The sequence below is a fragment of the Biomphalaria glabrata genome, chromosome 6 (assembly GCF_947242115.1).
Source record: "Biomphalaria glabrata chromosome 6, xgBioGlab47.1, whole genome shotgun sequence".
NCBI lineage: Eukaryota > Metazoa > Mollusca > Gastropoda > Planorbidae > Biomphalaria > Biomphalaria glabrata.
The window spans coordinates 14,681,181-14,695,585 of record NC_074716.1 but is presented as its reverse complement, the minus strand read 5'-3'; the positions used below and the strand labels follow the sequence as shown (position 1 = coordinate 14,695,585).

Here is a 14,405-nt window from a genome sequence, read left to right as displayed (position 1 = left end):
ACCGTCGAATGATTACCCTTTTTTTTTTATAAGTCTAGGACACTCTACTAGTCTCTAGACTACTCTACAGTCTATGTCTACTCTTACTTTACTCTAGCCACTCTTTTGATTCTAGGCCTAGGTAATTTCCACATGAGATAAAATAATCAATAAATAATTATAAATTAATAATAATTAATTAAATTATGCCGGTATAACTTTAAGTTTAAGCGTATTAAATTTATTATTAATATTATTCTAGATTTAAGATTTTATTAGATCTAATTATAGTTATAGATCTAATTATTATTATATACATCATACTTTGGTCCAATATGGACTATGGTACTATTCATTTAATTTAATTTTAATTCATACTAAGATTATATATAATTATATAGATAGTTAAGATAGTATAGTTAAGTATAGACATAGACTAATAGACTATAAGTCACTATAGAGTATAGACAGTAGTGAGTAGACCACTCTATTATCTTTAGAATGAAAGGAGGGTAAAAGAGTAAGTATTAATTAGGAGTATAGACTAGACTATATCCAGACTAGAGATAGAAACAGAGATAAATATATAGATAGAATCTAGTTAAGTTAGAATATCTACTAGGTCTAGACTCTAGTCTAGAGTCTCGACAGTAACTGATAGATCTATTTACTAGTAGAAGTCCTAATAAGTGACTTAAAAGTGAGTAGAATTAGTGTACTATTATTAATATTATATTAATAATTATTCAAGCCAGTATTACTAGGTCAAGATCTATATCTAGCTAGCTAGAGTCTAGACTAGTCTAGAGACACTAGTAGTGTCTGTCAGTCATTAGATTAGACGATACACTTAAGTTAGAGTAGAGTAACATTACATTTGATTTACAACAGATCAGACAATCAGAGTTGTCAGAGATCTAGATAACATATATATATATATATAAAACTGCTTTTTTTTAAATTTGAAGTATTTGACATACACTGTTCTCATGATTGTGTTTCAGATTTGTAGCTTGACCACATTTATCACATTCATCTGAAAGGACAACAAAAAATAAACAGCTCAGATTGACTCGATCCAGTTCCTTTCATTTTGTTGAAGAAATTTGGATCAAATAGTATACAACTAACAAAAGATGTCTTCACCTGAAGTTGAGCGCTTCGAAGTAACAGATTATGATTATTTTCAAATATTTGATCCAACTGGTGCAAGTCAGAGAAGACAAACTAAAAATCAAGCTACTTATGGTAAAATCATAGCAGCTATTATTTGTACACATTTTTGAATTGACCCAATACAGGGCTGGATTTAAGTCTGTGGAGGCCCTGGGACAGAAATTTTTGTGGAGGCCCTGGGACAGAAAGTTTGTGGAGGCCCCTACACTTTTTTTAAAGCTTAAAAAAAAATCAATTTTTTGAACACTTATCACTAAACCTACTGATATCTAATTCCATGCCATGTTTTAGAAGAAAGAAATAGAGTACTTGTAAATTTTATCTAATTTTACTACTGTAAAAAAATGTTACAATTATTTCATATGCATTTTTGTAACAAAAAAAAAATTATATTTTGTCTGTTTTCGAGTTTGTGGAGAGTAAAACTATGAGCGACTTTTAAAATCTCTTTTGTGGAGGACCTGCCTTAAATCCGTCCCTGACCCAATAGCTCCTACTGCAGTGCTTTTTTTTTTATTTTTAAGTCCTACAGCTGGATAATGTGCTGAGACACTAGTAACCTTATATGAAGAACTTATCATGTCTCGTTTCGAATGAGAACTAGAGTGTGGTGACTATATTTTTTAGTGAAAACAGGATGTATGTTAATTTTTAAAATAATTTTTCAAACGAACAGGCCTCTAGCCCCAATGTATAAGCCCCAACCCAGTAAAATATATATTCTAAAGGTATTAAAGTACATATTATTTGAAACTAGACATATCATTCTATTTTTTTTATTAAGTTGTTGATTTCTTTATTAGTATTATATCTTTAATTTTTTTTTTCAAAATGTTTATTTTTTTTTTTTAATATTTTTTATTTAGCATAACTCCTCTTTGCTTAGGTCATGGGAAAGATATTTTTAACTGGAAATAAAAGCTGTTGGCTGAAAGTTTGTAACATATCTATAATACTTGAACTGGTTGAAGTTGAATATATGTGTTAAAAAAGGCTACTGTAGTGATATTATAATAATAATATAACATCTTTGTGAAATGATTGTTTCATAAGCCATATTACAGTATGATTTAATTAATAATTCTCCAAATATTTATAGATGTTTGTGTAAATTAAAATTTAGTGGGTTTTCTTTTAAAGTGAAAAAGAAAAAATATATTTACTGTTTGCTTAAGACTTTCTTTTTAAAATTATAAAATGAAATTCTATTACTATAGACTTTTAAAGTATTGTAACTATAGTTGTGTTGATTACCGTACTAAGAGATTTTGTTTGATCATTGTGTAGGTCAGTGATGCCCAAAATACGGCCCGCGGGCCACATCCGGCCAGCGAAGTGGTTCTATCCGGCCCGCCAAAACGTCAGAACAAAGTATAGAACCCCCCTCCCCTTTTTCATAAAAAAGGTTGAAAATGTATCTTTTCCTTTTTTTAGGGGCCTCACTATTAACCTTTTAACACTTGTGCGTTTCTGAAATGGGACTCTGAATGTAGAATCTACCAGGAAAGGGGAACGGATCTTTACTATTTTGTGCAACATAATAATTAGCCAACATATTTAACTTGTAAAGAAAGTGTGCATTCTTGATTTGAGCCGCGAATAAAAGATTGTAAACATGCGCCTAGGAATTGGAGGGTTGATGAGAATATTTACCAAAAAAAAAAAAATAAGTCGGTGGTAGAGCTAGCTACAATGTTTCTAACATTTTAAATAGAGAAATGAAACCACTTTCCGACACGTAAAAAAATAAATGAATTCCAATGTGTCATTAATTAATGTAAGTTCTTAATCAAATAGTTTCAGGCCGATTTCATTTCGTTTTTGAACCTTTTCGGTCATATGGCCCGCGACACGTATGTTGGAATGAAAATGGCCCACAGGTCGAATTAGGTTGGGCATCACTGGTGTAGGTATATGGGCTGATAAAGAAAGTGATGACAGTGATAATGAAACAAATGAAAGAACAAAGAAGAAAAAATCTTTAGCTGGAGGAATAAGCTTTATAAGTGGAGGATATAAAGAAGAGCAAGAAAATGATTCTGTAAGTTCTAGATATCTATCTCAAAGTAAACGCACATGTATAGATGACTTTTTCTTTTTATGTCTTCTCTTCAAGTAGTTACACACTGAAAGATATATATATGCAGGGGTTAGGGGTGAAAAATGCAGTCTAGACAATCTGTATTAAAAACAACTTTGAAAACCTTATGGATCAAACCTTTATATATTTCTTGGTTTTAAACATTGAGAGCCTAGCTGCTGTTCTTTGGGTTGTTCTTCATGACTGGATGTGACCTGAAGACAAATCTAGCGGTAGTCATCAGTATTATTGAGAGGCTATGTTGCAGAGTCTCAGGTCTCATCAAAATTTGATTTAAAATGTCTTGCTGCTTATTATTTATATAGTGTGTCAAATTTTTTTTTTTTGCATCTGTAAGTTATAAAATAACTATGTCAATGAAATGTTTTATTTGTATTTATCATGGGATGATGTTAACTATGTTTTTATTTATTTTTTTATATTTTTTCTTTGTCTTCTGTTCTATAATGTAGCAAAAATTAAGAAGACTACTACTTGTATTTAAAATTATTTCATTCTATTTTAAAGGCTGAAGAGACAAGCAAAAGTAAACAGAAAAAAAGTTCTGGTAAAGAAGGTCCAAGTCCTATGCCACGATATGTTAGAGGACATCAGAAAGATTCGGATAAGTTAGTAATTATTCTACAAACTTGTACTTTAGTTTTATAGAAATACTTTACATATATTGAAAATAAAAATAATAAATAATTTATCTTTTTGAATTTAGTCATATTTTATTTTAAGAAACTCAGAAAATTTGTCGTTTATTTATTGATATATTAACATTACAATTTATTTTTACAGAGAATTCGGAGCTTGGGAAAAATACACTAAAGGTATAGGACAGAAACTATTGATGAAGGTGTGGTCAATATTTTATAACTAGAACAATAGATAATTTGTTCAAATATTTGTACCTTTTATGCATGTTTTAACTTCTTATGTATACATGATTACAATATGCATATTCAAAAATTCATATTTCAATGAAATTTTAGCTATTTCATCATTGTTGTTATGTTGGTATTGGATCATTGCTTATTAGCAGTTATTTAATACTCTGTATTAAGGCTTTTTATGTTAATAATTGCTGTTTTTTAATGCTTATTTTTTTAATGTTTCAAAAATATAATATTGCTTGTTTAATTTGTTTCAAAGTTTGGCTATAAACCTGGAGAAGGTCTGGGCAAGTCTGGTCAGGGTATAACAACTCCTGTAGAAGCAGTAAAGAGAAAAGGCAGAGGAGCTGTGGGCATACACGGTAAAGAGAGGTCAGAGAGATCGCTGCAAGATTATCCAGTGAAAGATGAAGAGGAAGAAGAGAAAAAAGAATTTCAGAAACAGTTATCTCAGTGGAAGAAGCAGCCTGTAGAGGTTTGTTCTACTAGTTGTGGCAGCACTCTAGAAAATGGAAAACTGCCATCCACTAAAACCACTTTAATCTTGTACTATCATTTCTCATTTTACCAATGTTTTCATTATACTTGATTTGTTAAGAATTATAAAACCAAAAATACACATTGAGTACAACCTTGAAAATTGGGAGTACATTTTATTAAAAATCAAATGTGGAAAGTTAGTTAAATGTATGTTTTACATATATATTTATTAAATAATTTTAGACTTCTTAAGAAACAGCTAGATCAGTTTAAAGTTAACTTATTCTAAAATGTTAATTAGTAATGAACACATCACGTTAATTCTAAGCCAATTTATGTAATATTTATTTGTTATAATAGGGTAAGAAACAGAAACCTAAGTATGTTTATAAAACTGCTCAAGAGGTTCTTGAATCTGGAAGTAAACGTTCTAGCAAGCCAGCAGCCATGGTGAATCAGAAAGTTAAAATAATAGATATGACAGGACCGGAACAGAGAATTTTGTCAGGTGGGATATTTTACATTTCTTTTAAATAAGTCAAATTCTTGTTTATGTATGACAAGTCAAATGAGTTAGAGAAGAAGAACAATAAAACCTATAAGAGCTCACAAAAAAAGATCTTCTTTTGTTAATTCTCTATGCACCTGCTTACAAACTAAACTAAGGGGGAGGATGGGGCAATTAGTAACTTAATGTCTATGGCCTCCTTCAGTTGCAAAATGACTATGATCATCTCATGGAAATGAGACCAATGCCTGGGCATTAGCTATGATTGGAACGATGTTGCCCACACTGCAGTTCCCCTTCTCCATGCAGCTGATCTATTCAAAAGAACGGCATGTGCAGATACAGTTTGGGATCAGTGACATTGCAGGCTCTGCCATTGTGTAGCACTTTTTTTTTTGTGCTGCAAGCTGCCTAAGGGTTGTGGGCTGGTGATTATTTTTTTTTACCCCCGAAGCCTTTTTCTTGTTTGGGTATAGTTGCAAGGCAGAAGAGGGTTGGATTCAGAGTTTTTCTTGCTTATTCTAGGTGGGTAGCCAGCCAAGGCTAACGAGACTCTCAAGTCTGAATGAATTAATGTAATAGTCACTAAATTTCTTAACTTTTATAATTATTTGCATAATTTTTAAATTTTCATCTTGATAGATTACTTTTATTTTAAATTTTAAGTGTTTTTTTTTTTTTAAAAAAATAATGTCTTTCTGTGACAAAATGTGTTAATCCATTATTAGTTACCGTACTGTACCATTCCTTTGTAAAAATCATAAATTCTGAAACATACTTTGTTCAGGATACCATGCCATTGGGAAAAACCATGACAAACCTGATGAAGCTGAAGACTTGGTCAACCAGGAACCAGTGGTGAAACAAAGAGCTTTCAGTATGCCCGAGTTGATGCATAATCTTAACTTACTGGTAGATATGGCTGAAGAGGATATCATTCATAATGACAGGAAGTTGCAGTATGAGCGAGACCGCATTGTCAACGTTCAGCATGAAAAAGAGCGTCTGGAAATGGTGGTGAATCAAGAAGAAAAGCAGTTGCAGAGATTACAAATGGTCATGAATCTAGTTGTCAGGTATATAATGGTTTTATTAATCCCAAAATGTTAAAAAAGCATTGAATCACTTGGTAGATATTCAATCATCATGATGTAATTTTATATTTTTAACTTAGTGGAATGTGTGCTTATTATATCCATTTTACCTTCACTTGTCCCTTTGTTGTTTTTTTTTTTAACTGTGGTGGGGCACCACACATGATCTGTAGACCATCATTGCTTTGTACATGCTAATATAACATGTTTTTAATGGTTACAGTTTGCAATATTTGTTTTATTTCGTGTGTATGCTTTAGCTGACTGTTTAAAAACTTATGATCCCAAGTAATACACTGGTATGACGAAGAAAATCTCAAAGTGGAGAAACTCAAGAAAGCTATCCATCTACCAACCTTAGATTGGTAGATGGATGAGTTTTCATAATGCTCTTTCCTCATGACTATTATATTTCTATTTTTGGCAATGGTAATTATCTGTCATCCTTATCAGGACCTCTTGCTGCTTAATAGATCAGCTTTCATATTTTCCATATTGAATAGCAATTTCCGAAATTCAGCTACTGAGCCAAAAACAGAAATGCTTTACAAAAATTCCATTGCAACCAGCTTCATTCAAAATGTTCTCATGAAAAGCTGGTTTCTCTTCAATTGTGAAAATTTAGCAAGAATCTTTGATTGGTAATAAGCCATTTTGTCCCACTTGGTTCTGGTGATTCATTAGCAAGTCTACAAGTAGACAGTGACATCTGAATAGTACCTAATTTGAAGTGCAGTTCCTGAACTAGTCACCTACAAAACTTTTATTTATAAACATGGTGACCAAATTTTAACTATTTTAAAAAAGAAAACAATATAGATATATATTTTTTTATTTTGATTCATGGGATTTGATGGTATGGTATGGTAAACAATTGACAGACATCTCATACTGGTATTTAAAATACAATAGATTTAATTATTATACTGTCAAACTACTTAAGCCATTTTACTTAATGTGACTATTTGCTAAATTTTAAAGGAGATGATTGTGGTGGTTCAGCCAGCAGAATGGATAGAAAATTAATTGAATAACAACATAGGAATGTTTTTCCTAATTAATACACAATTATTGTCTATCAAATTGAATTTAGGTCCTTTATTCAATAGGTTATATGTAAACAAATATATAACTAAAATTTCAATTATTTTTTTTAATGGTTAAAATAAAAACACAAAATCATTCAAAGCAACATTGTACACAGCATAAATTCGAGTGCTTTACCTAAAACTGAAGTACCCGTAATGAGAATTACTTGGATGGTCACCATTCTAGTGATAGGATTAAGTTTTTGTCACAAATAATCTTACTTTCAAGAGATGTAATGTTTCCTATGTTAACTAACAAAAACAGTTCATATAACAATAGAGCAAGTCATAAACATGAGCACGACAGTGCATCAGAGCTTCAACTTTACTGAATGTACAGTTGAGAAAAACTAATTTTTAGAAATCAGAGAATGAAAAAACAAATTGATGGTACTGATTAAAACAAAATTGTTGTTTCTACTGTTTGTGGGTGTTGTAGTTAGTATGACAAGAGAACAATACTAGGACAAGTACATTTTTTTTTTACTATATCTAAACAATACTATGCCCATCCATTAGGTAAATAAATATCTTCTGATCTGACTGTTTAGCAAAACATCCACCATTTTAAAAAAATGTTTCAAAAAGTAAATAAAGCTATTTGGAATAAACAGTAGAAGGGAAAAAAAAAGAACAATTTTATTTTTGTTCGCAAATGTTAACATTGGCTGCTTTAGTTCATCATCTAAACATGAGATGACTGAGTAGAGACCTCTCCCTTTGTTTCCAGAATGCAAGATATCTGCACAAGTTATTAGGGATTTGGATAGAATCAGGTAAAGAAAACTTTTATACCATAGTCACAGGGTTTTCTTTCAAGTACATTTAATGCATTATTACAAGAGTATACCATTAAAATTCTATTCAGCTTATGAATTAGGCAATTAGCTGGGTTGCAGACAAAATCATAGTATTACTTTTATACTCAAGACAAAAATATTAACATTGTTTTAAAAACCAGTAATTTTTTATATTATAAACTTTAAAAAAAATGTTACTAAATGATTTTAAATTCAGAAAAATTTGAAAATGACTAACATTTCAGAAATTATTTTGTAAATAATTTTTTGTTTTTAATTTTAGAATAGCTTATTTTGCATTTAACACTAAAAAAATGGCAAAGCAGAAAGCTGAAAAAAAAAAAAAAAAGAACCCACAGAATTTTGTATATTATAACAACCAAATAGAATAAGAAACTAAATGAGCCTTAGAGTAACATATAAAAAAATATAAATATACCGGTATTTGCTTTCCTCAAACAAAATAAAAAATAAACACATGAATCAATCTAGCTCTCATTAGCTAACGCTAAATAATTATAGTTCTGCTAGCAAATTGATAACACATTTACAATTTTAGAAATAGAAAAAAAAACAACAATCAAGGCCATCAATGACAGCTTCCACAATACTGGTACATTACAAGCCAATGTAATCAACAAGGTAGGTGCCAGACATTGCAACCAGCTGAAGATTTCTCTTTAAAAAAATTTTGCAAGAAACTATTAAGTATTAAACCATTTTTTCCCACTTCATTCATCAGCAAATGGACACTTGACATCTGAATACCCAATTTTAAGTAGTTCTTAAAATAGTCACAAATTTAGCACTTTCATTAGCAGACCTAGAATTTGGTACCGGTACCTAATATAAAGTGCAGCTCTTAAACTAGTCACTTACAAATTTTGCACATTATTTAAACCTATTATATATAAAAATGGTGACCAAATTTATTTAAAAATTTTATTTTCAAGTTTTAGTATCAATTGTAATCAAACTGAGGCATACATGACTGATATCAAAAGAAAAAAATATCTATTAGGCAAACAAAAACTTTTTTACAATTAAAGTGACATTTTTTTCCCAGTTGCTGCATTTACAATATTACTAAAAGTAATAATTTACATTTATTTGAAATAATTGATAACATTTGAGCACAGCAGTCAAAACTTACATATTTTTAGTTAGTTATATCATGAAAAGTTGATACAGTTATAGCACCAGTTTCACAATGTTTTAATTTGATTATCTTATACTTTCGCTCATTTTTGGCATCTAAAAAAGTGTAAGTATATCTAATTTTTGATGCTTCTTGTGTAAATGATACGAAACAAGGCTTGGTATTAAGATATTCTATCATGATGTCAATATAGTTTTGTGGCGTTTCTTCCTTGCCGTGACTTTGACAAATCTTTCTTCCATGTTTCTCGAAATGAGATGCGCATGTCTTTAAACTACTGAATGGGTTTTCGGCTATACACATTTTTAGTTCAGAAAAGTCTTGAAGATAATTATGTTGTCTTTCCATATCCTTAGTAAATGCATTTCCTATCGCTTGCCTTCTTTTCTTTGCGTCAAGCAACTTTAGGGCTTTCTTGCTAATATTCGGTTGAGTTTCCTCTGCCTTCAATGTCCTAAATTCCTCACAGCATATTTTATTGAATTTAGATACATATTTGCTTTCAGGTATAGATTGTTCTGAATCGATAAATGGATTTTCTTTCGATAGTCTAAGAACTGCATATTGGCATGCTGCCTTAAAATCCTCAACTTTATTAAATGTTTCCAATTTCGCAAATACAATTGCAGCCTGTCTAAAGGGTAAAAAAGTTTTGCCTAACACATTATCGAAAAAATTTTCCAACTCTTTCACTTCAAAATCTGTTATATTAAGGTTAATGAAAATATGTTTCAATTCTTCATCTTCATCTAAAATACCTTGAAGATAATTCCTTGCTTCAGTCACTTCAATTACAAAAACTAATCTGAACACATCCTTCAGAGATTGAACAGTTAGAAAACGTTTTTGACTTAAGAAATTTTTAAACTGAAATGTTTCTTCTTTACGCTGTTCATCTAATTCTTTGGAAAAAGTAACAAGACTTATCTTTTCAGATATAGACAATTGATGAAATGTGAATGAATGAAGTTTGAGCTGATTATAGAGATTGATATAGTCTTTCTCCACATTAATCCTTAGGTTTCTTCTTTCAAATGATTTTATTTCAAGTTCAAAATTAGAGTTAAGTCTTCCTATATTCTGAATAGTATTAAAATATTCTTGAAAATCATTAAAAATAGTTTCATATTGACAGCAGAATTCAGTCATGTTTTACTTAACTAATCCTCATCAGTATACCACCAGGAATGTTTTTTGGAAACATGTGGTGGGAGATGTAAATTTTCAAAGGTAAATCCCTCAGGTTCTATAGTCTGAAAGAGACTTTCTTTCAGAAAACGTATAGCTTCATCCAAAGCATCTGTAGGATTTATTTCATTTTCAAGATTTATCAAGATTCTTTTTAGAGCCTTTTCATCTTCATCCAAGGGGAAGGATCCATAATAAGAAATCAGAAACTCTAAGGCTGATCTATATTTTAAAAGTAAAAGTGAGTATGTGGGATCAAAATTAAATCCAAACTTGAAAAGAAAATTATATAGAAAACTGGCCTTATTTTCTAACACTTTAGCAATCTTTATTTTATCCTCAATATTCAAGTTTTCTACTTTTTTTCCAAATTGAAAAATATTTATTAGCACGTTTCTACAAGTGTCCTCATTTGTTTCTCTATCAAATTGTTCAAATGTAAGAACCAACTTTTGCAGGTTTCTATAAGACTCTCTGTGAGAAAAACAAAACAACAAAAAAAAAAGCTCAAGAAACACGTAAACAAGAAAAATAAATAAAATACATAAAAAAGAAACAAAAAAGCTTGTATTAAGTGTAGTTGTATCCATTAGTTTGGATCAGTCATGTAATTAAATTTATTTTTTAATTAGAATCTAATAGATCTATAGCTCTTCATAAATCAAATAAAAGTTATTTATAGTTCATTAGATGGATTGAATTTGAAAACATGGTAAAATAGAAGTAGATACAGATCTAGATATGAATAGAATTTAGATCTTTACATTAACAGATTATTGATTATCGTGCATCCAACACAAATGTAACAAATATACTTAACTGTTCTTTATGATTTGCTTTACTCTCCTCAGTTGATACACTAGCTGAAATTGTGTATCAAATATAATAGCATTGTGACTCAAAGGATACAATTTATTATTTGCTGTGTAAAATATTTTTTCTATTGTCTAAATATAGCAATTTTAATTTTACAAACAAACATACAAATGATAGAATAAAATCTTAATTGTTTTCATATAGCCTACATGATAATGATCATGAGTGTGACAAATAACCAAAACTTTAATTTCATTTGCATCCTATACTTGCTTTAACTGTATTAGAGTAATGTTTGAAAGGCCAGTACAGTGCTTCGCAAATTTAATTTCTTTTCTACTTATAAACTACTTTAAACAATAGTGTGGACAAAAGAATCATGTGTAAGACTTTCTCTTTTAAGTCATCCAAGATTTTGTTGTTTAATAGCATAATGGAGCTTCTTTATTTGCAGCGTAAACTTTTTTATGGTTAGAGAAACAAACGAGGCCATGTCTCAATGTTTGATTATAATAAGGTAATTTGATTGAAAAGCTCTACTAAGATTTATAATACTTCTGTTACATACAATAGCATGCAAAACGATGAATTAAGTTTTGTAGAGAGAGATGCTCTTTCAACTAAGAAATGATTTTTTTTCATACTTCTTTGATTTGTTGGCTGTGCAAGACTCAAAAACAAAGATTTACTGCTGCAGGGGTGAACGACTGTATAGAAAATATGATAAACATGCATATATGTCATCTAATCTAATTGTCATTTACATGTCAGGCACCCACCAACCTTTTACACCAGCATAGCTCTTCCTATTTTAATTGGAAACATCGTCAGGTGTCCAACTAAACAAAATGGCATATGGCAGTAATAACCAAAAAGAGGCATGAAGCCCAGAGGTGTAAGGCCCCCCCCCCCCAGATTATTTATTTATGTTTAGAGAAAAGTATGCTCATAATGCCAATTAAATCTAGTACAGTCAAAATTAATCGTGGCAAGAAAATTCCAACAGGCCATTTCTCTTAAGCTCCATTATATCTCCCTGTTGTAAGGGGGGGGGGGGGGGGGAAATAATTTCTGAATATGAATCTAAGTTGACAAAAATGGTTACCTGCTTGATCAGCTTGAGAGGGCTGAAAATCCTTCGATGACATCAATTATGATGATATCTTTTATCTCGGTAGCCTAAATGTTGTAGGAATAAAGAATGAAGCACTTATAAAGAAAACAATACTGTTGTAAATCTAAGGCAAGTACTCAATGAAAGGCAGGAGGTAACAATGAACAAGTATTTATTTACAGTACAAACAGGCTTGGACTTCAGCCATCAAGTCCCAGGTGTTCAGATATTTTAATAACAATAAACTTTCCTTTGAAACATGTTTTTGGACTAGTTGATTAATATATAAGAAATGGCAAGCATATTTATTCAACACATTCAAATCTCCTCACATCGAGCCCATTGGTTGCTACGATAAGGACAAGCACACATAGAAAATTTATTTTCTTTCAACCAGGAATCATACATACATAATTCATATAAATTTAGAAGGTTCTTTCAAATCTACAACATATCACATAAGATTCTTAAAAAAATTGTAACATCCCTAATAGAAACTAGATAGATCTAGTATCAAGTATAATCAAGTAACAAGTAATCAAGCTAAGTATAATAAAAATTAAGGAACTAATCAATTCTAATCTACCTTAGATTTTAGATCTAAATCTATTTAACTAATATTGATCTTTTACTTAGTCTATATAAGCTACATAGATTATAGATCTATAGTCTATATGAACTATATCTAGAACTAACTGATTACTGAATAAACATTTTGCTCTAGAACTCTAGACCTAGTGATCTATAATAGAATTCAGATTATTTAGATCTAAGATCTATTAGCAAGTTGAATGTTTACACTTGACTACAGGGCAAAATTGTATTTTTAATCAGGTGATCAAAAGAATTTTTATTTGCCTTTTTGCACAAATACATATTCTGCACAATTCAATTTCAATGTAATCAAATCCACAGAAATGTTTTTTTTTTCAGCTACAACTATACTAATACAATACGGCAAGGTCATGTCGATCAGTCCCATTGGACGCCATTTTGTAAACTAGCAACTCGCTGTCACCTCACAGAAAGCAAAATATAAATAGTGTTTTGGATACGATAGTAAGTTAGATAAAAACTTGGCAGAAATATGGCCAGATATATAATCTATTACGGGGAAAAAAAATCAACTTCTTGGGCCTTACCTGAAATGAGTATCAGAAAAAAAAACAAAAACATGTACCTTCAAGTAAAAAAAAAGGAGGAGGGGCGGGGGTGGTGGTGGTGGGGTCAATGTGTCCGTCTGTGTGGCTATGGATCTTCCTATCTTAGCAACAGCCTGGGCGTAGGTCTTTGTCAAGCTAGGGGAGCTAACCACGGGTAGTTCTGATAAATAATCCAATGTTTCCGCTAGCTTAGCATGAGCAAGGCAAAGGAGAAGAATATAAAATCCCAAGGATGAAATTGTTATGTTACTTGAAGGACAATGACTGTGACTTAAAAGTACAACACTAATTAAGAGAAGCCGATTCAGCTCCAGAGCAAAGAGAAGTTCCAGTCATCTTCGCTCGTCCCGACATTTAACTTCCGAAACATAAATTGTCTCATTCAGTGAGGAAGTATTGTTTGTGGAAACTAAACAAGTATAATCACTGGTCAATGTTGACTGACTGTAATTTGACAGCAGTCACACATGGGTAACAACTAGTAAGATAGTTTCACAGTTCCGTAACATTATGCACGAGTGCTTCTAAATAGACACTAGAAACAGATAAATTGTACAACCCAGACTCTCCTTTCCCACTTAAACATATAAATAGGGGGTGGCCAACAAGTTTTACCTTTTCTGAATAAGAAACATGTCATATGACGCTAGTCATCAAAGGGAAATAACTTGACACAGTAAATATGGGGAAATAAAATTGTTAATTGTTTTTTTAAAAACATTTACAAGAATAATTTTGTTGTTTGTTAAAATAATATAGTACAAAATGTATATGTTTAAGTTAAGTATGTGTTCTTGTGTGTGTTTGTTACGTTTCACAAAAAAAATCGTAACATATTTATAATGGGAAACGTATAACCAT

General features: G+C 30.8%; 3 protein-coding genes across 5 annotated transcripts in view; 2 read left to right on the top strand and 1 right to left on the bottom strand.

Annotated features, from left to right (window-relative positions):
• LOC106052639 (tuftelin-interacting protein 11-like) overlaps positions 1-14,405 on the top strand; it is a 58,101-nt gene that overhangs the window by 276 nt on the left and 43,420 nt on the right. The window lies entirely within an intron of this gene.
• On the top strand, positions 1,116-6,861 carry LOC129926685 (tuftelin-interacting protein 11-like). Its single transcript, XM_056032218.1, has 8 exons — positions 1,116-1,227; positions 3,036-3,196; positions 3,764-3,864; positions 4,040-4,097; positions 4,394-4,609; positions 4,975-5,122; positions 5,910-6,198; positions 6,720-6,861. Exons 1-8 carry the CDS (start codon positions 1,116-1,118, stop codon positions 6,859-6,861), a joined length of 1,227 nt encoding a protein of 408 aa, XP_055888193.1.
• On the bottom strand, positions 7,033-14,181 carry LOC106052641 (uncharacterized). Of its 3 annotated transcripts, none has more exons than XM_013208062.2 (4): positions 13,524-13,546; positions 12,373-12,446; positions 11,272-11,314; positions 7,033-10,925 (listed from the first exon to the last, which is right to left on the bottom strand). In XM_013208062.2, the coding sequence occupies exon 4, from the start codon at positions 10,410-10,412 to the stop codon at positions 9,264-9,266; it is 1,149 nt and encodes a 382-aa protein (XP_013063516.1). In that variant the 5' UTR covers positions 10,413-10,925; positions 11,272-11,314; positions 12,373-12,446; positions 13,524-13,546; the 3' UTR covers positions 7,033-9,263. The 3 variants fall into 2 exon arrangements, with proteins under 3 accessions (XP_055889585.1, XP_013063516.1, XP_013063520.1); XM_056033610.1 differs by lacking the exon at positions 13,524-13,546 and adding an exon at positions 14,160-14,181.